Here is a 21,214-nt window from a genome sequence, read left to right as displayed (position 1 = left end):
CATTTGTACAGCATAAAATGAAGCACACATATAGCAATTTATGTATGCTTCATTCAAAATTATATATTTTGCAACTGTGTTAACTTTTACTGATAAATTGCTCATACCATGAATTTCCAGTTATGTAACATTAAATCAGTATAACTTTTATCCAAGTTTTTTAAATATCTGATATATAAAACTATTAATAAAATACTTTTAATTATGATGCCGAATTTAATTTTAAATTTCATTAATAACAATAATAAATAAAATTATTAATAAAATAATATTAAATCAAAGATTTACTATACATTGAATATGGAATCTCCATAAACTTAAATAGAAATAAATTATTTTGAAATTTATTCAAAATAAATTTTGTCTTAAACGAGACTTGGTGGGTGGTGGTGTATAAAGTACACTCAACAAGAATATGTTTCATTATAAAAGGAGAGTTGCACTGTGTGCATTGCAGAGGATCATTACCTGTGAGGAGATAAAGGTGGGTAAGATGACTGTGGCCAATTCGTGCTCTGGTTAAGATTACTTCCTCCCTTCTGTTTACATGGAAGCTGGAGGACCATAGTTGCGGTTCAGGTTTTATTTGGAGGAGTTTATTATGCGTTTGGGCTGTCACTGAATTGTCCACTGTTCCCTACATATTCTTTGTATGTTACTTTTGTAGTCAAGATATTGAACATAATATTGTGATGATTCTCTGTTGGATGGATGCTTAGCATCATAGTCCGCACATTCGTTTCCTGGTATCCCAGCATGGCCTGGGATCCAGCAGAAAATGACCACTCCCTGGAGTTTTTTGGATATGTATCAGTTTGGATTTTATGAATTTTATTAAAGGATGTGTTTGAGAAGAATTGTTCTGTAAAGCTATAATCGCACTCTGGGAGTCCATATATATCATGCTTTTATGGATGGACAGATGGAGGATATTTTCTATTGCAAGTTTGATGGCATATAAGTCAGCTGTATAGCTGCTGCATTCATTGGGAAATGATACAGAGAAGGTTTTATGAGGAAAGACGGTTGCGGCACCAACTCTACTCTCAGATTATGACCCATCGGTATATATTTTTGTAAAATGCAGATGACTTTGTGTGTGGGCAATGTGGAGTTGTTGTATGTTGACATTTGCAAGAGAGTGTTTTCCCCAGTTTAGGAAATAGCTGTCACAGAATGGTTTAATATAATACCATAGAGGATCCGGACTGTTTGGATCTTGAAGAACTTTGTCAAAATCTATATTCCAAGTTTGTAATAATGCCTGAAAGCTGAGAACAGTAGGCTGAACTGCTTTGGGTTTATTTCTATAGTACATTGTGAGATGGAGGGGGGGGGGTCATTAATTATCGGTCTAATGGGATGAGTAAGTAGACTTTGGACTTTAGCTGTATAGTTGAGTAGTAACATCTTTCTCCTGAGGTTTAGGGGAAGTTCGTGAGCTTCAATGAAAAGACTAGAATGTTGAGTTGGTGCCTAATTTCTTGACACTAGGTATCTAGCACACACAAAGGCATCCTCCTTGGCTAGATCATGTCCTGTTTTAGAAAGTTCGGCAAACATTTCACATTTCGCAAAATTTTTTTTCAGACTGTGATGCATTTTAGAATCGTCCCCTTGGTTTCTCCCCCAAGTCACAGCACTCTCGCTAGTCTGTGATCTTTGCTTCGCAGCTCTAGTCTGGGTCATGATTTCAGTCTAAATACAATTTAATTAACAATGGAATTTAATAAGATTAATAAATATTTTTGATTAATTGATAATACTATACTAAGCTAACAGATTCCTAATACACTGCTTCATATTACGTTATCTAGTTTTACTTTATACCTTACGCTATCAGTTAGAGATATATATGTTGCCTTATTTCTTATCAATTACAATATGGCGGCTAGTTCAACAATATTGGTGCCGACACCGGGAGTTGTAACTTCCAAAACTGACTAGTTAAATTCAAAATAAGAAAATAATGAACGTTACTAAACCTATTTAATATCTTTAAAACACAATATAGTATAGTAATTAACGAAGAATACGGCAAAACTATCTAAATAATTATCCCTTTACAGCAGCCAAAAATCCACCGACTGTTCTCTTCCATGACCAGAGCATCCTCTCCCTTTAAAAGAAGTCCCTAAACACTGCTACCATAACTTTCTATTACTGTAGATTAATGGATTTTATTACTGTTAATGGAAATTTCAAAATGTTTTGAAAGAAATCAAGATCTTATGGGTTCGGAGAGAATTTTTTCACATTAGAGGTGCAAAACAACACGACAATGTTTAGTCCTCGCACCAAGTAATTAAACAAATATATACTCATATATATATATATAGTGTCTCAAAAACACATGGCATAACTTCAGGAATGAGTTCCTCATATGTAGACAATAAAAATATTTTACATCAACATAGTGCCGGAAATGCTTGGTTTCCAAGTTTTGAAGGTCTGTCTATGACACTTAACTGTTCAAAACATCCACCTTCTGCCTGAATACAGGCCTCACATCGACTCACAAAGACGATGCCAAATTCCTGGTATGTTTCGTATTGTCTCACAACCTGCCAAAATTTGATTGCGGAGAGTTTCCACATCAGCTACTGGAGTCGAATACACCAATGACTTTCAATGGCCCCACAAGAAGAAATCTGTGGGTTTAAATCAGGTGAGCACGGAGGCCAGGCAGTTGGTCCACCTCTACCTATCCACCGATGAGGAAACCTTCGATTCAGGTAATTGTGGGCTAGGTGGCTGAAATGTGCGGGAGTGCCATCGTGCATGAAGTGTGTTTGTTGACGAACGATCAGTGGTGTGTTGTCCAAGAAATCAGGCATGTTGTTTTCCAGAAAGTTTTTGTATGCCTGCCCTGTGAGTTTGTTTGGAAGTACAATTGGCCCAAATAACTTATCACCAAAAACACCCGCCCAGATGTTGAGGCTGAACCACTGTTGGCGTTGTGATGGAAGAACTGCATGTGGGTTTTCCTCAGCCCATACATGCTGATTGTGAAAGTTTTGGATTCTGTCTTGTATGAACTGTGTTTCGTCTGTGAATATCACTAAGGAGGAAAGTGAGGAGTTGTACCACACTGTTGCAAGAACCACTGGCAGAACATTACTTGTGCAGGGTAATCTGCTGGTGACAAGGCCTGTACCCATTGCAGATGGTAAGGATACAGTTGGCGTTCTAACAATACTCTCCAAATAGTCGAACGTTGAACAGCCAGTTGCATTGCTATTGTGTGTGCTGATCCCAGGAGTGGCATGCACAACATATGGAGTCGTAGATCTTGGATAATCAAGATCTACTTCAGAAGTCGTAGATCTTGGTTGTCCTGTCGGCAGCACGGGGTGTAAAGGTCCCATGTTCACAAAGGCGGCGATGGATACCTTCAAACGTTTTCCTGTCTGGACATCTTCGTTCTGGGAACCTTTTGTGATACAAACAACGAGCCTCCAGAGCATTTCTGTCTGCCAAACCGTTTGTAAAGTGTATACCCACTTGCTCCTGATTTGAGTACATGGTTAGAATGGAAAACCACCAGATTCTGTCAGTACCTCGTGATGAAGGAAATCACCTGTGGGAGATAAGACATTCTGGTTAATAACTTGGGAACCAAGCATTTCCGGAACTGTGTTGAAATAAAATATTTTTATTGTCTACATATGAGGAACTCATTCCTGAAGTTATGCCGTATATTTTTGAGACCTCCTGTATGTGTGTGTGTATATATATATATATATATAACAAAAAAGTGCATTACCAGAGAATAGACAGCATCCAATCTACAACAGATATAAGAATGAAAATAAAGCATGCAAGCATTCAAACTTTATGGATTCACTCCTTTTTAAATAAAGTAATAAATGTGCCATTGGCGTATGTATGGCAAAGTACTTATTATACCTAAATGTACCTAAAGTTATGGGTAAATCTGTCCATGTGATGGCAAACTTGAAGGTGGGGTTGCCTTCTGAATCAACACAAATAGACTGTTTGCTTCTGCCCAGAGCTAATTTATCTCCATGCAATTTGGTAACTAAAGGTTCTAGCTGCTTGTCTGTTGGGAATAATTCCTTGCTTTCTCCTGTTATCTAAAAAAAAAATTCTATTTTTATTTAATTATAAAATTTGTTCTTGTTTTCAGTTTCAAACTAACACTCTATTATATATCTACCATATGTATGTTCTTACCACATATCAGACCCATAAATATACACCGTCACAATAAATTATCGGGGAATGTACCCAACAGCATGCAGGTCTATTTTTAGTGGCAATACTGCATGGCTTGGATTATACTAGGCATGTACACTGAAAGGACAGAATTCATGGGATACCTGGTTCTTGGGTAACACGACGCTGTCACCCCTCTCGCTAGTGGACAAACTCACCGCTTGGCAGGTATATAGGTACACTGCATTCATGTAGACTGTAATTCGATGTCAGTATGGATAAATGTCATGATTTAATCGACTTTGAAAAAGGAGTGACCCGTGCCCGACGCATGGGTCACTCTATCATGGAGGTGGTACTATCTCCATTCGACAGTATCAAGAGTGTATCGGGAATAGGCCATTTCGGAAATAACATCTCATCATGGACAGCGCTGTGGGTGGAGAAAGGTGGTGGATGAATGTAGCCATCGACATCTGTCTCATATTGTTTCAGCCAACCGGAGAACAACAGTGGCACAAATCACTGCCGACTTCAACGAGGGAGGCCAGAAATGTCTCTACCAAGGCCATCAGGTGATTATTAGTTGCAATAGGGTATGGGACTCGCTGACCCACCAGAGTCACATTGCTAACACCACGACACAGGACTCTTATGTCTCAACTGGGCGAAAGAACGTCACTGGACCTTGGATGATCGAAGACAGGTCTCCAATCATCCAAGGTCCCCCATCGCATGGATGGGTCTCCTGGTCTGATGAGTCCCTTTTTCAGTTATTTAGAGTGGACGGGAGGGTGCATATCTGGCGGAAACCGCACAAACTATACACCCGTCATGTCAACAAGGAACTGTTCAGGCAGGTGGACGGTCGGTAATGGTCTAGGGCATGTTCAACTAGCACAAGTTGGGACCTCTGGTACATCTAGATGCATCTCTGAATGGTCCAGGTTACACGTCCATCCTTGCAGATGGTGCAATGGACTCTTCCAGCAGAGCAATGCGGATCTCCACAGAGCCGTGGTGACTAGAACATATTTCGAAGAGCATTCTGCAGATTTTACCACCATGGAATGGCCTCCCTGTTCACTGGATATGAATCATGTGGAGCATCTTTGGGATGCTGTGGAAAGGTCTGTTTAAGCTTTGAATCCTCCACCCAGGAATGCGATGGAATTATGGACAGCAGCACAGCAAGCATGGATGGAAATACCTGTGGAACACTTTTGTGAACTTGTGGACTCAATGCTTCGCTGCGTGACTGCCCTTATCCAGGCGAAAGGTGGGCCTACCCGTTACTAGGTAGGTATCCCATGATTTCTGTCCACTCAGTGTACAGGTGCTGCTAGTGATGATATTCCATTCCTCAACTGAATCATGATTTTCTGATCACATTATACACTTACATCATATTACTGGCTATTTCCATTGTTACTGACACCAGCACAAATGGAGTCATCTGTTCTGCTCACATATAAGAGGCACGAAGATTTCCATATGGCATAGATCCATTATGCTGTGTTCCCGGCACGTATTGGTTGATGTCAGTTCCTAGCATTTGACGTTGGGAGTACTGGTAATTGTCTGTAATGATGTTTTCTGATATTTCTTTACATGGTGGGTCCTACATCAACAGTTCAGGTCCTAGGGTATCTTCATTTAGCCAGACTTTTTCTTCTTGTGGCTGGCTGTATTGCACAACAACCACTAATTAATGACCCTAGACAATCTGTACTGATATATGGATGGCTTCTGCTACAGCTCATGTGAATGTTCCTGCTGCATGCTTCTTGTGTGGTTGTTGATGTTACCTGTCTTTCCCATGGTCCAACTTTAAAAAGAGTTCACTCAGGCAGCGATACTCTTCTTATAGGTCTGACCATGACTCAAGGATATAGTGACACAGGCTTTTTTCATTTGCTTAAAATTACAGGCATGCAGATATGAGAACAGTGAATCTTCTAATAAATTGGTGGGGCAGTGTACACAAGGTCATCAGAAGTGGTATAAATGCAGTTAAAAATACACACAATAAAAGGTGAGTATCATTTTAATAAAGTTTTGACATGAACTATTTGTCCAATAGTTCATATCAAAGTGACAACTATTCATCCAGTCTTCATTAAATTATGATTAATAAAATTACATTATTATTATTTAAGAAAAACTGAAAAGCTGCAGCTAAATATCATTTTGTTACAATTTACGTTAGTATTTACATGTTCATCCTTGTAGACCATCTGCATCCCTTCATGGTCATCGTGCACACATGGACTCCTCCAGTCCATTGCCGTGTGGGTGCATGATGGTTCATATTCACAACTAGGAAGTCAAATGACAAGCCTATTCCTCAATATTTTAGCATAAGTTGTTGATGTTTGACTATAACAGAACCAATACTTCTTTCTCAGACAACACAAGTAAACTCTTAGTGTCAAGATAAATGTTTGTTGTTTGTTTGTTATTTGGTTTTTTTAGGAGCATTAGCAACTAAGGCCATATTGCTCCGGGAATATGCGGTAGTCATTCCCTGACCTTTCCGCATCCTCCGTATTTGGTGGTGACGGGCTCGAATAAGATAAATGTAAGGTCATGTTATTTCAAGATAACATTATCACCATTTTATACAGAAAAACAATTATTCTGGCAAAACATAAAATAACAGTTGTTGATCACTTATCATATTCATTTAACCTGACTCAGAGCAAACATATATTTGTTTCCAAAACTAAAATATCTCCTTAAGGGAAGAGAGAATGACATCTCGTAGTTCGGAAATAGAGTGAGGCATTGGTATGGACTGGGAAATTCTGCATTCCACTGCATCCCACAAATGGCTGTTGGGATTGATGTCAGTGGAATTTGGTGGCCGGGAAGCACACAAAATACTTGGACATAATCCTTGAACCATTCCTGCACAATGTGGGCCTTGTGACACAGGGCATTGTCTTGCTGAAAGAGTCCAATGCCATGTGGACACATGGTCACCACGTAGGGCAAAACTTGGTCTGAAATAATGCCTAGACAGGATCTGGCAGTGAGGATGTGTTCAATGAGGATGGGACCCAGTGAGTCCAAGAAAACATTCCTAAAACCACGATCCACTGCTGCTGGCCTGTTTTCATCTAACTGGGCAGTCTGGTTGAAGCTGTTCACTTGCTTTCCATCAAATATGCACTTGTCCACCAGCATGACAGAGCTGGAACTCTGATTCATCAAACTAGGCGACTCTTTTCCATTCATTCAATGTCCAGTAACAAAGTTCCTGCCCCACTGCAGGTAGAGGTGTTGATGATGACAGTCAACAGAACATGAACAGGTTGCCTACTCTGTTGGCTTGTCTGCAAGGGCATTCACTGGATGAAGTGCTTAAAAAGATTTCTCTGTGAACCTGGTTGTAGTCTGCCATTAATTGATTTAATGGCAGACTACATTGATTGATTAACTGGTTGTAGTCTGTCATTAATCATGAGCCATCTGTTATTCTGGATAGAGTGTGCTAACAGATGTTCACCTCAACTATCAACTAGTGGTAATCTCCCTGTGCCAGAATGTTGGGTTGTTGTGTATCCTGTTTTACCTTTACTATGGCAGCTCTCAAAAAGCTGACAATGCCTGTGGTTGCTGCTGAGATGATGGCTCACTTTCCTAGCACTGCAAATCATTCCCCATTGCATGGGCTTTGTACTGATTCACAGGCACTACCCGCAACATCACTATATATGTGCTGCACTGGTCAGTGACATCACTTCTAGGTGCTGTGGGATGCATCCACTCGTGGAAGCAGGAGTGGTCATAATGTTTAGGCTCACCAGTGTGTGTATACATGCTCATGGAGATTATGTTAAAGAGATTAATTTTAATTGGTTCACAAATAAACCAGTTTTGCTATAACAGAGTCCCTTTATTTATTGATTTGATTATACTTTGTGAATAGATATGAACAGATGTAAATTTAAGCAAAAGTTTAACAGCATTTTTTTAAAACTTAAAACCATTTTACGTGAAAAATGAATACATATACCATACCTTTATCCATATATATTCTGAGGCAAAGCCAATAATAATTGCATCTTTGCACCATGCCATACTTCTAGGTGTGTCATAAAGTGCTAAATCTGACTAAGATAGAATAGAGGGAAAAAAAAAAAAAAAAGTCAACACAATGAATAAAACTAAAAAGCTATATTTTCTTTAATCATTTTTTTTTTACATTATAAAGAAAAAAAATATTAAACTTACACCATATTCCACAAATTCTTTTTTTCTCCAAGAAAACAGCTGAAATAAAAGATAAATGCAAGGATGAAAAATTCTGCATTTTTTTTTTCTCTATGGGGAAAATTACAACTATCAAATTTTGTAACAAATTTATAAAAAAACAAATTTGAGAACTGAAATCCTCCAAGAGTTAATATGATTTACAGTAACCAATTGGAATATAAATTCAGCTTAACATTTTCTATCATTAAATATGGTAGAAATTAAATATGGTAGGTATATTAAAAATTGTATTAGCATTAGTAGAGGCATTTGATGCAAGAAAGCAAGCTTATGCAGTATCAGCCAAAAAAAAAATAAAGTAAAATAAATAAATAAAAAATAACCACTTCCACTTCACCCCTCTGTTCGTTCGAAATACCTGTCCCGCTGAGCCTTAAACTTATTTAGGCTATCAACTTCCACGACAAGGGATGGAAATCTGTTCCACCCGCTGGCATTCTATCATTCACATACATAATTAAATATGATTTACAGTAACACTGGAGTATCAATTTGTTATTGTACGAGTAACAAAATTATAGCAATATAAAATGGTGATATATTATGGACTCGTAATAACGTACTGTCTTAACTAATTATGATTTGATAACATTAAGAATTGGACAGGACTGAACACCGAGCAGCTGATTAGAGCTGCCAGAGACAAAGAGACATTTGCCATGGTGGTCACCAACCTCCGTTAGGAGATGGCACACAGAGAAGAGAAGAAGAATTATGCTTTTTATTTATGTTTTATTAATATATAATTTATGTATGTTTTATCTAAATGTGTTACATATGTAACCTCCTAATAGTAGTTATTGCCTGTTCCAAGTATTGCTTCTGTTATTTCGGCCCATATTTCAAAAAGGGGTCTTATCAATCAGTCTATCTAAACATGTTATGGGAATTGTTTGTACTTCAGATGGAACATTTAAGGCTACTTGGGCAGGTGTGATTTTAACAGGATCTTAGCTCATTTTGCTATTACCGTACATGAATTCCTCAAGGCTTTCTACAACAAGCAGATTGACTGTGGTTATCAAATTTTACTGCACCTCTACCACAAAGCTCAGATCTGTCACGACAATACATTATGGAGGATTATTAAATAGAATGTGGCCAAAAGGCATTACCACATAACTGAAGATATGAAGCAAGCTTCATATCTGAGATACATCTGGTACAATTGCTTTAGCATTACCAAATCAATTCTTACAATGCACACGGAGGAGCATAATTTTATATTCTTTTTTCTTCATTTACACTTATCGCATTTTACTTTTAACGGGGGGGGGGGGATTTTCCAAATGCCCTGTAGTTTGAGTTTCTATATTCAGAATATTGATTGTCACTCTCAGCAGTTCTGAGAATCTACCCTCTACAAGCACACAAAATGAAACACTCCAAAATGGAAACAAGTATATGTTATTACAAACATGTACTTGATTATGTGTATATCTGTAATAATAAACACAATCATTTTACTTTTAATGGAATTATGTAAATGGATTTATACTTAAATATTTATAAACTCTATAAAATCATTTTTTGGCTAACGCTTTTTTTTTTTTTTTTTAAATCTAAAGTGTTATTTGTTAAATGCAAAAATTTCTCTGGGAAACAATCCATATTTACTCTTTATTCATGACTAATGAGTAAACAGGATTTAAAAACTTTTCGTAAAATGGCTTGAATTGACCTGTACATACAAGAGGTATACCATAAGTTCTTGATTATTTCTGAATGTTACTTCTTATTTAATTAAGAAGGATGTGGACCTCTTTTAAATAAGTGCAAAGAAGGGCAATCAGATTAGTCAAGACACAAATGGATACACTTACCACAAAAGAATGCAGTTCTGCAAATTGCAGTGCTTGGAAACTAAGCACTTGCTAGGAGTGCCTCTTTCTCAGATAACATATACATAAAGGGACATAAACTGAAAAATTATGGCCACAGGACACATGTATGAAAATTTGCTTTCAGCCCGAGAGTATTTGCTTGTTAGAATAAACTATCATCTGGTGTTGTGGAAGTGGGTAGTTTGAAATAAATTTAAGAATTAGAAAAATTATTAGAAGGGATGAATAGATGATATGGGTAGAGTTTTTCTGGCTGATGCTATATAAATTTGCTTCCTTGCATCATTTGCCACTACTAATGTTAATACTAATGTATTCTCCTTATAACATCACATACTTGGTCAAGTAGTGCTGAAATGCTTTTTATAAATTTTATCCCAGTTGCACAGAATTTTTTGTTAAGGTTATTTTTAAAATATCAATGTACAACAGCCACAAACCTCTGTGACAAATTGGACACTGCCAAATTTTTTTAAGGTTAGGAAACAGATGAAAGTTATTCCCCATAATTACCCAAATTAGATAAATAAGGGAAATACTGAAGTAAATGGAATCTAATGTACTGGCAGATTGTAGCCATGACAATGGTGCTTGTCCTGGTGAAAGAGCATGTCTTTTGCTGGTTTTCCAGGGGTCTTTTTCTTGACATAATCTGTAGGTAAATCAGTAAATTGGAATAATAATAGTGTTTACACTGCCGCCTGGTCTTATTTCGGTTGGAATTAGCAGACTCATGTTTTGTTCGCTGTTATAAAAAAAATTAGGAATTTCTCTGGATTTGCCACAAACAAGCAAAAACATTTCACATGCATTTGACAAGCATATGTCAAAGGGACCAAGAGTTTTATAACCTAATTTACAGAAACCTTTCATCTCTATGTACTCTGTCACAATTTGATCAAAAGTTTTTCGTAAGCCCATTTCAGCAATCTACCAGATTGTCACTGACAACATATCTGTTACAGCTGAGGCCAGAAGGATTTACAGTGGATAAAAATATGTAAATAATAATAAAATGAATCATTTTATATAGTGTAAGATATAAACAAAAACATAAGGGGAAAAAATTATAAATAACCAATAAAATAATATATGAAACAACATATTTTTTTTATCTTCAGAATCTTTTGATTCCCAAGATAAAAAAAAAAAAAAAAACAATGATGCAGCAGTGTCACAAACCAGATTACCTGAAAAAGATTAGAGTTAGTCAAGTTACAAAAAATTATAATAATAATTGTAAATAGAAAAACATTAAAATGTGTCTTACCTGTAATCTTCTTTTCAATGCAACACACAATCTCACTAGGCATGATGTTTCATCGCTCTGTAAATAATTACAATTGACTTATAATCCATATTTTAATTGTAGTTTATTAACATATTTTAAGAAATCTACACTATTTTGTAATATATAAATCTGTAACAATATTAACACACATTTACAATGATATAAATTTTTAATTTCTGAATTTAGATTGATACCTAACAGACAATGTGTATAAGTCAATATATGAAAATGAAGGAAAAAAGTCAATATGTGAAAATACATGAAAGTCAATATGTGAAAATACATGAAAGTCAATATGTGAAAATACATGAAAGTCAATATGTGAAAATACATGAAAGTCAATAAATGAATATGAAAATGAGTCAACACTACCAGATTTTGTATATTTCAGCATAACCAAATGGGTAAAGTGTGTAAAACTATTTTTTACAAAACCTTTTTACAAAAAGTAAAAATACTTTTTGTAAAAAATACTTTTGGATAAAACCTTTTTACAAAAAAGGTTTTATCCAAAACCTCTTTTGATAGTAAATATTTTATAAGATCAAAGATACTCTTTATCACTTACCTTAATATTAAATGATTAAGCAACTGTTTGAAATTGCTTCAAAACTTATTTTATTGGCAAATACTTTGAAAGTGCAATTTTATTCAGAGCCATGATAATAAAAAATATGGGGCAAGACCCTTGGTAAGTTAGAAATTGCAGAAGTGTAAGATTTAAAAAGAAATAGGAAAAATTAGTAAAGTTAAGGTACTTTCACTAACATTTTTATTCTTTGACAAGATCAATATTATTTTAATGATAAAAATAAAAACTTAACATGCTAATGGCTATGTGTCACTGTAGTCGAACTTTAAAAGACCTTTCACAAATATAAAGTGTTGTAAAAAAATTATTAAATGATGGGTTATAGGGATGAATTTTATAAAACACTATATTGTTTTAAAATTCACAGTATTAATATTAAAGAAAACATAAAACAATAAACTCTCTAATAAATTAACATGATTTAAACAAAGAATCCAATTTCATTTGCAGTTTATCTTACATGCACAGATATCATCAAATGCAACAGCTGTTTCATTACTGCAAGTCACCAATGTTCACTCCATTTCTGAAACTTTTTTTTTTTTTAAACTTCACTATTTTGCTTGGTGGTCAGCAGCAGCTCAGGTACTGGCACTGCTGTAATAGCAACATCATTTGACTTAAACTCCTCAAATTCTCCAAAAATATGTTCTTCCAAAGTCTCCCCCATAGCAATGCAACTGAAAGAGCTTAGTCTGCAGAATAGCTGAAAACAAACTGAATAGCTGGCATTATATTTTAGCTATTATTGGCTTCAAACTACAACATGTAAATTATGCTTACCATGCTTATAAAGAAGGGTTCATTTTAGTTAATTTCAAAATGCAGGAAAAGATCACAAGAACCAATGAGACTAGAGTTAGGGACCAGGAAACAACATCTACAATAGCAATAAAAATCCAGCATAAAAGTTCTAAAATGTATACAATTATAAATGCATATGACAGAAGGAACAATGCAGTCATAGATAACAAGCCTCAAAGATGCTGCCTCCCAATATACTGAAAATATTTCACCAATGAGTTATCAACTTCTGCACTGATAGCGCCCACTTAACCACTGCTTTAAATATGATCCTTCAAATACTATCTGGGTTGTATTTGAAGAATCTTGCATTAAAAACAGACAGGAGTAAAGGAGAGTAATAAGTTACTTTATAGTGCAAACTGAATATTAGTCTTTCATTCATGGCACTAATTTTTTTTTTTGTTGCAAAAAATTTAAAATTTTTTTTAGAAAGTTCAGTGATTAATTATATAGAAGGAATCTAGGACTGAAGCTTTTCTATCAACTTGGTGGTGCAACTCTTACTTGCAAATGATCAAATCATTTTGACTTTGCCCTGCCATAAAAAAAAATCCAACAATTTATCAAGAAATTAAGAGATCTAAGAGCAGTACTTGAATATGTTAGATCCTCCTGGAAACCCTGTTCCACAAGAACTACAGAAAATGCTGAGTGAGCTGGTAAAGTCCTACAGAGCAGTTCTCCAAAGATCATCTGAACTTAAGTGTCACAAACTCCTGACTCTTAATGAGTAGCATCGATTTACTTCACAATATTAGATGTCTGATACATTTCACGGCAAACTTTATTTTATGAAGTTTTCAGTCCAAAAAAAAAAAAAACAAACAAACAAAAACATGCAAAATAAAATAGACTGACTAATTCATTAGCATTAGCATTAGTAGAGGCATATGATGCAAGAAAGTAAGCTTATGCAGCATCAGCCAGAAAAAAAAAAAAAAAAACTTCCACTTCACCCCTCCGTTCGTTCGAAATATCTGTCCAGCTGAGCTTTAAATTTATTTAGGCTATCAACTTCCACAACAAGGGATGGAAGTCTGTTCCACCAACCAACTACCCGCTGGCAAAATACCTGTCCAGCTGAGCCTTAAATTTATTTAGGCTATCAACTTCCACAACAAGGGATGGAAGTCTGTTCCACAAACCAACTACCCGCTGGGTAAAGGAAAATTTCCGGACATCTATCCTACATCTGTCTTTCCTCAATTTGAATTTATGCCCTCTCAGGTGATTATTCTGAGCAAGAGGCAGAATCCCAGCAGCATTGAGCATGCTCAAACCATTCAAGGCTTTATACACCTCTATCAGATCACCTCGCCGGTGCCTAGTCTCCAGACACTGTAATTTTCAAAACTTAAGCCTTTCTTCGTAAGAGCGACCCTTTGTTCCATTCACTAACCTTGTTGCCCTTCTCTGTACTCGTTCCAGCAGCTCTACATCCTTCTTGAAATGAGGCCTCCAGACCTGTATACAGTACTCAAGGTGTGGCCTGACCATTGCCTTATACAAGGGAATAATCACCTCCTTATCCCTGCTAGAAAAATTCCTGTATATCATTGATAAGACACCATGAGCTACTCTTGCAGCCTGTCTGCACTGCTCAGAGAACTTCATATCTGCCTGCACAATTACCCCCAGGTCCTTTTCATTCTCTACCATTCTCAGTGTACCACAGAATTGATACGTTGCTCTGGGGTTGCTATTTCCTATATGTAGTACTTTACATTTGTCAATGTTAAACTTCATTTGCCACCTCTCAGCTCATCTGCTCAACCTTTCCAGATCCTGCTGCAGCAGCAGCATACATCAGTAGTGTCCTTAACAACCCTGCCAACTTTTGTATCGTCTGCAAACTTGGACATTAAGCTTGATATACCATCATCAATATTATTTATAAATACAGAAAACAATAATGGACCCAACACTGAATCCTGAGGAACTCCACTAATAACATTAGTCCATGATGAGCAGTGTCCATTGATTACCACTCTGTCTTCTCCCCCTCAACCACCCCTTTAATCATAGCAGCAATTTGCCTCCAATGCCACAATGCTCCAATTTGTGCAGCAGTCTTCCATGACAGAAGGAACAATGCAGTCATAGATAACAAGCCTCAAAGATGCTGCCTCCCAATACACTGAAAATATTTCACCAATGAGTTATCAACTTCTGCACTGATAGCGCCCACTTAACCACTGCTTTAAATATGAACAACAACAGTATCAAAAGTAACAACAGTATCAAAAGCCTTTCTAAGATCCAAGTATATAATATCAAAGTTATTCCCTGCATCCAGTTCTTTTGTGACTGCATCATAGTATCCAATCAAATTGGTCAGGCAAGACTTCCCCTTAACAAAATCATGCCGTGTCCGAGCTATAACTGAAGTCTTGTCTAGATGATCCTGCAGTGCTTCTTAGTGCCTCCATTAATTTTCCTGGAACAGAAGTTAAACTCACGGGTCTATAATTACTTGTGTCAGCCTTTGATCCTCCTTTGTGAATTGGGGGTCACATTTGCACATCTCAAGTCTATGGGTACCTCCCCTGAGTCCAAGGAAGCTCTCATAATTATGGCTAAGGGTTTGCTTACTTACTTCCTTTGCTGCCTCCTTTAATATAACTGGATAGATCCCATCCACCCCAGGTGTCTTTCTTGTGTTTATCTTCAACAATTTCTCCTCCACTTTACATCATAGAACAGTTCCTTGGATTGCAACTTACTCTGTTTACAGGAGTCAAGAGATGGGTATTCACAGTGACCTACAGTCTATATTCCATTAACCAGTTGTAAGATTAGGAGCAAACAACACCTGACTCGTCACAGTATGGTGTCATACATTACAATTAGATCTTTGTTATATGCTCACCCTTGTTTTTCAGGTATTATTGGTGTAAACTTACTTTTAATGGAAAAAAATACAATATAACACAGCATTTGCTTAATAGTACAATGCTTGGGTGAGATGGGATCGCACACATGTATAGTACTACACATTTCTCTAATCCTATTTACACAAGGTATGCCTGGATTTCAAATATTTACATAAAATATGCCTAAAATGCCCACACCTACCCAAATATCTCCATGAGCCTTATACCATTTACTGCATTATGAAATATACTTTTAAGTTAAATGCAGTAAAAAAAAAAAATCTCATACACACATGCCCAATTACTGATAAGGAACAGTAGTTTATTTATTTACTTTTAACCTATTTTTACTTACTTTTACGTCCACTGCAAATAAGTGGGCTCCCTTTGTTTTATGAAGACTAGAAACAACACTAAATTTGTTTTGGCTTATGTCATGAATGCTGATAATGTTATCTGTAAATGAAATAAAATTTAAATTAAATTATTTTTTGTTAGACTAATAAAATTTTTAAGGCAAAAAGCCAGAAACCATGAAAAATTCAAACTTTGATATTGTTACTGAAAGTTCATCATTAGTACATAGTTGAATTTTTAAGACAAACTGATGTTTGTACATTAGAAATTATTATTATAATATCTCATATTGTGAAATCCTTCACAATATGAGATATTATAACACTTCCCCATTAGAGAAGTCTGTTGTTACAAGCTATTGGCCTCTCAAGTGGTAAGCAGGCAGGTACCCAGAGGTATAAGAACTGGTAACTCAGTTTTGACTTATTTCCACAATGTGAAAGAGATTTATGCAAAATGATTTAAAATATAACTCACTGTGAAGGATTTCATAATAAGAGATATAATAATGATGCCTAATGTACAAACTCTGGTTTGTTTCAAAAATTAAACATATAGTAATGATGCAATTGCACTAACAACGTCACATATAATTTGTTTTATTAACAAACATATATATTTGTTATCAATAAATATAAAAATTATTTATGACAAGTTCATTATGCACACCACTCACCAACTTGAACTAGAACTAAATTAAATTTTTGTACAAAATAAATTATTATAATACTAAGTGAGTCTTGCCAGTCTAATGCTACACAGCATAATAATTAATTCAAGCAACTACAAAAACTAAAATATTGGAAATTGGAGATGATAGCATTTTATAGTTACTTCAAACACATGTAACATTTTTGTTAAATAGTGACAGATATTAACATGGAATCTATGAACATTATTATAGTTCAAAAATTTTGTTTAAGCAATATAATTTCATAACAATGTTCAATGTAGATTTCCTTTAAAATTTTCTTCAAAATAATAACTTATGATCTGATTTAAATGTATCAAAATGCTAACAAAAGTTATTTACTACCTTCTAAATTTAAACAGATACCACATAAACATAGACACCATTACAGTTATCTGTAATTATTTTGTTGGAAAACTGAATTTATGTGGGATGTGGAGACTGTTTATTTAAGTACTGTTTGTTTCTAATAAAACCTCAAAAGTAGTAGTTAAGCAATGAGAAGTTGAGTGTGGGTCAATGACATCTTCGCAATTCAGTGATCAGCAAAAAGCTACACCAGTTTATGTGGCAAGCAGCACAAACTTGTTGAAACATAATAAATGCAGATTTATTCCTTGTTTAATTTAAAAATACAAAAAATAAACTTCGGCTTTCACAATTTAAACCTTATACAATTAAAGGACCAAATGTAATGTGCATTTGTATTGTTTTGGATAAAAAATGTTGAATAGAACACACTGAACTTTGCATACTGTATCATTAAACTATATACTTATGATTATACTACAGTATGATCACATAAGTCAGGAGTTTGCAATTAATCAACTTGACAGACAGAATATTATCATTATATCACATTTAGCAGTCATGCGGATTCAAACCAAACATGTGGTACTGCACCTGCGCTGAATATTTAGCTAAGTTGGGCCGCTAAAGATTCATGTTTGGTTTGTTGGGTTAAAAACTGGTGTTTCTCAGAAAAATATCTTACTTCCTCAACTTAAGGGCTATTTTATCTACTCTTCTATGGAGTTTATACTCTAGAATTTTCCATCCAAAATTCACTAATATAATCATTATAATATTTGGGTCCCTTAAACAGAAAAATAAAAATAAACAAACAAACAAAAAACTGATTTAGTATGATTTGCATATCTTTATTATGTATGATTCATATATCTTTATTAAAATATGATTTACCTGATAGGCTGATTAGTATTTTGAGTTCTGGAATAGCTTCTAGCTGCAACAAGAATATTGAAATTAGCAGTAATAACTTTATCGTGTTTCAGAAATCAAGGGTATCAAAAAGGAACTGGAAATTTTAAAAAAAGTATATATTAAAACTGTTTATGCTTATCAGCATGCAGTTTTTTCTACTGTGAAAAGCAAATCTAAGTTTGTTTTTTTTGTATGTCTTCAGATTTGAGATGTGGAGAACCTAATTTTGACCTGACTTTGTTATTAATAACCAAGCCAAAACAACACCTACTCAAACTTTTTTTTTAACAGATGAGACTTTTTGTAACATAATTACCAGTATTACCATAATTCCCAGCTACATTAACAAGCATAACTTCCAAATGTGGAATACTGAATACAATGTTGTTTGGGAACATGAAAAGGTCAGTCCTTCAGACTAACAATAAATGTACAGAATTGTAACATCTGTTTCCACTATATGCTAAATCCTTAGCATGTTATGGGAACAAATCTTCATGCTGTCACAAAATATGCAATCCAGAAGTGGCCTACTTACTTTGTGATTTCCTCTGTAAATACCAAAAGAAATGGTTCTGCCCATATACTGCTGTTCCAAAGTATAATTTATAATTAAAAATTAAAGTCAACAGGTGGTGTGTCACTTAAGTACCAAGGGGTCTTTCTATGCAGAGCCAAAAAACCAACCAACGGTAACTGAATATGTGAAGCTATATGCAGCTCTACAAATTACAGATATTGTAACTTTTTCAACAAGGTTCACTCTATCCCCCCCCACAGTCTTACTATCCACTAGACCTGCAGAATCTCAAACCCCCCCCCCACATGCTAGCACAAGTGTTTTCTAGCTCTAGAATTTTCCATTTAAAATTCATGTGGACCTATTTCATCTAAATTCACCTGATATAATGTCCAAAGACATTATTATAATAGGCAAGTATAGCCTTGTTTGCACTCTCACACAATACTCACATAATATAATACCCGCAGACTTATTCTGGGTATAAGTAGTTGATATAATTTATGCATTGCTGGATCAATCCCTAGATGTATGAAGAAGAGAAATGCCTGTGCTGTGGAAATAATCATTCTACAAATGTATGTCCATCTTGCCAGAGTACATCACTTCTACAGCTTGCAAGCAATGAAGTACGCCGTGTGGCAATTTATTAGGGAGGAAAATAACTTTAAGAGTTGTACTTTGTTCTTGCAAAAACTGCAACTGACAATATAAGCAGTGTTAACAGTATTAATGGTTTAAAGGTATAATGTTATTCTTTGAACACCTATATTATATAACATATCAAACTACAATATCAGGGGAAAAAAATTTTACACTAACTGAAAACATGATTAGACTATAAAGCGAACAAATTTACATTGCTTTGATATCAGAGTTAAATGGTATATTTACATGTGCCAATTTGGGAAGGATAAAAACATGAAACTACATTAAGGGGTGAAACCTAATTTATTTAGAATTTTTACTAAATTTACAGAAAACCTTATGTTGTGGTAACTTCTTTACTACTTTCTACATCGGCCACATTGACTATATTACATTTAAGAGTAAATATTAGCCTGCTACTTCCCCCCCCCCCACATCACACAAATGTATAAGCTGTAGCTCCTGTATGTTGATAATACATTATTTGGAACCACAACAGGTGCATTTGAATAATTTCTATTTCTACATTAACAATATTAAACCAATAACTTCATCTCTGATGTGGAAAAAACCACATCTATCACCATGATGGGCTTATCAAAATTCAAAACAACAAATTCACAACAGCTGCCCATATAAAAGCAACGGATACAAGATCCAATCTCCATTTTAAATTAATTATCCGGCATCAAAACCAGCATTGTCAATGGCCCAGTACTCAGAGCTTCTGAAGTTTCTGGACCAGAAATGGTAAGAAGAGAAAATGAAAATCATCAGAGACTTTACACACCACAGCTGCACCCCCTCCCCAACCCAGTCTACTACCTGGATTGTTGGCATGGCAAATACTGTACTCCTACTAAAAACTAAAGTCCAGGGTAATGGAATGCTTTAGAGATAACAGATTGAGAGATCTGGCAGGAAGCATTATAGCTAATCATTGTATCTTGGTGGGGTACATAAAACAATAGAATCGCCTCACATCATCATAGTAATCCACAAGAGTTTGTGGAAACTTGGATGATACAATCCACCACTATAACTATAAGAGGAATAGAGAGGAGGGTGACTATCACCTCCCCCTCATGCTATTCAAGCAAAAAACTAAGTAGCCATCCAGAAACAACAGGAACAAGCTCCCTTGTTTCAGCTTTGAATCTACAAAAGTTCACAAAAATCACAGAAAAAATAACCAAAACTGGGGAGTTTGATAATAGGAACCAGCCATGCAGAAAAGCCCACACTACACCACCAGAAGCTCCTTATGCAGTCTAGGAGGGAAACCAAATCTATCCCCTCCTGCAAAATAACAAAAATAAACTAGATAATCAGTTCCATGCATTTTATACAGACATTTCCTTTATGGAAAGTTCTGTCTTTTCAGAAAGTGATAAGGACAGCAGATACTGCTACCTGTTTCTTCAAGTCAAGTACTTTTACAATCATTTTTATAGTACTTTTTGTAATATAGTTATTCTAATTTTAAATTGTAATATAGTTATTTCGAAATAATTTTAAGAGTAACTATATTTTGTAATATATGTTTACTCTTAAATGTAATATAGTTATTCTGACCTTTGAAGAGGAATATTGAAGTAGCTGCTACAAGTAATGAAGAGTAATATATTTATTCTGATCGAATTTACTGAAACTATTTGATCATTACCTGAACAATAGGCTTTTTGGCAAATCCTTTTCCTGAAGATAACAGTATAACACATTCATTATCTGCAATTAAATAATGAAGGTTTTTATTAGTTATCAATTATCATAAATAATAATAAAACAAAAATTTACACACAATTTATCCGTCAATCTTAACTGGACAGATAAATTAAGTCAAATCCCAAAATTCAGACTATAACACACTTAGAACTGATATAGGGGTGTAAAATCCTTAAACCATC

At 35.2% G+C, this 21,214-nt stretch overlaps 1 protein-coding gene and 1 long non-coding RNA gene across 2 annotated transcripts in view; both read right to left on the bottom strand.

Annotated features, from left to right (window-relative positions):
* LOC150084006 (vam6/Vps39-like protein) overlaps positions 1-11,989 on the bottom strand; it is a 101,581-nt gene extending 89,592 nt beyond the window's left edge. Inside the window, exons 1-3 of the mRNA XM_090375698.1 lie at positions 11,855-11,989; positions 11,575-11,631; positions 3,910-4,097 (exon numbers count right to left, since the gene is read on the bottom strand). Of these exons, the coding sequence (XP_090231824.1) occupies positions 3,910-4,097; positions 11,575-11,631; positions 11,855-11,989 (380 nt within the window). The remainder of the gene's footprint in view (positions 1-3,909; positions 4,098-11,574; positions 11,632-11,854) is intronic.
* A 4,256-nt stretch (positions 11,990-16,245) lies between these two features.
* On the bottom strand, positions 16,246-21,008 carry LOC150084005 (uncharacterized). The gene is made up of 3 exons (XR_016547094.1): positions 20,974-21,008; positions 18,119-18,161; positions 16,246-16,323 (listed from the first exon to the last, which is right to left on the bottom strand). It is a non-coding gene; the product is annotated as an uncharacterized LOC150084005 (long non-coding RNA).
* Between the last annotated feature and the right edge of the window lie 206 nt (positions 21,009-21,214).

The sequence above is a fragment of the Mastigoproctus giganteus genome, chromosome 6, assembly GCF_048544385.1.
Source record: "Mastigoproctus giganteus isolate SK-2022 chromosome 6, ASM4854438v1, whole genome shotgun sequence".
Taxonomy (NCBI): Eukaryota; Metazoa; Arthropoda; class Arachnida; order Uropygi; family Thelyphonidae; genus Mastigoproctus; species Mastigoproctus giganteus.
Note: the sequence above shows the minus strand (reverse complement) of the source record. Positions and strands in the feature narration are given on the sequence as shown.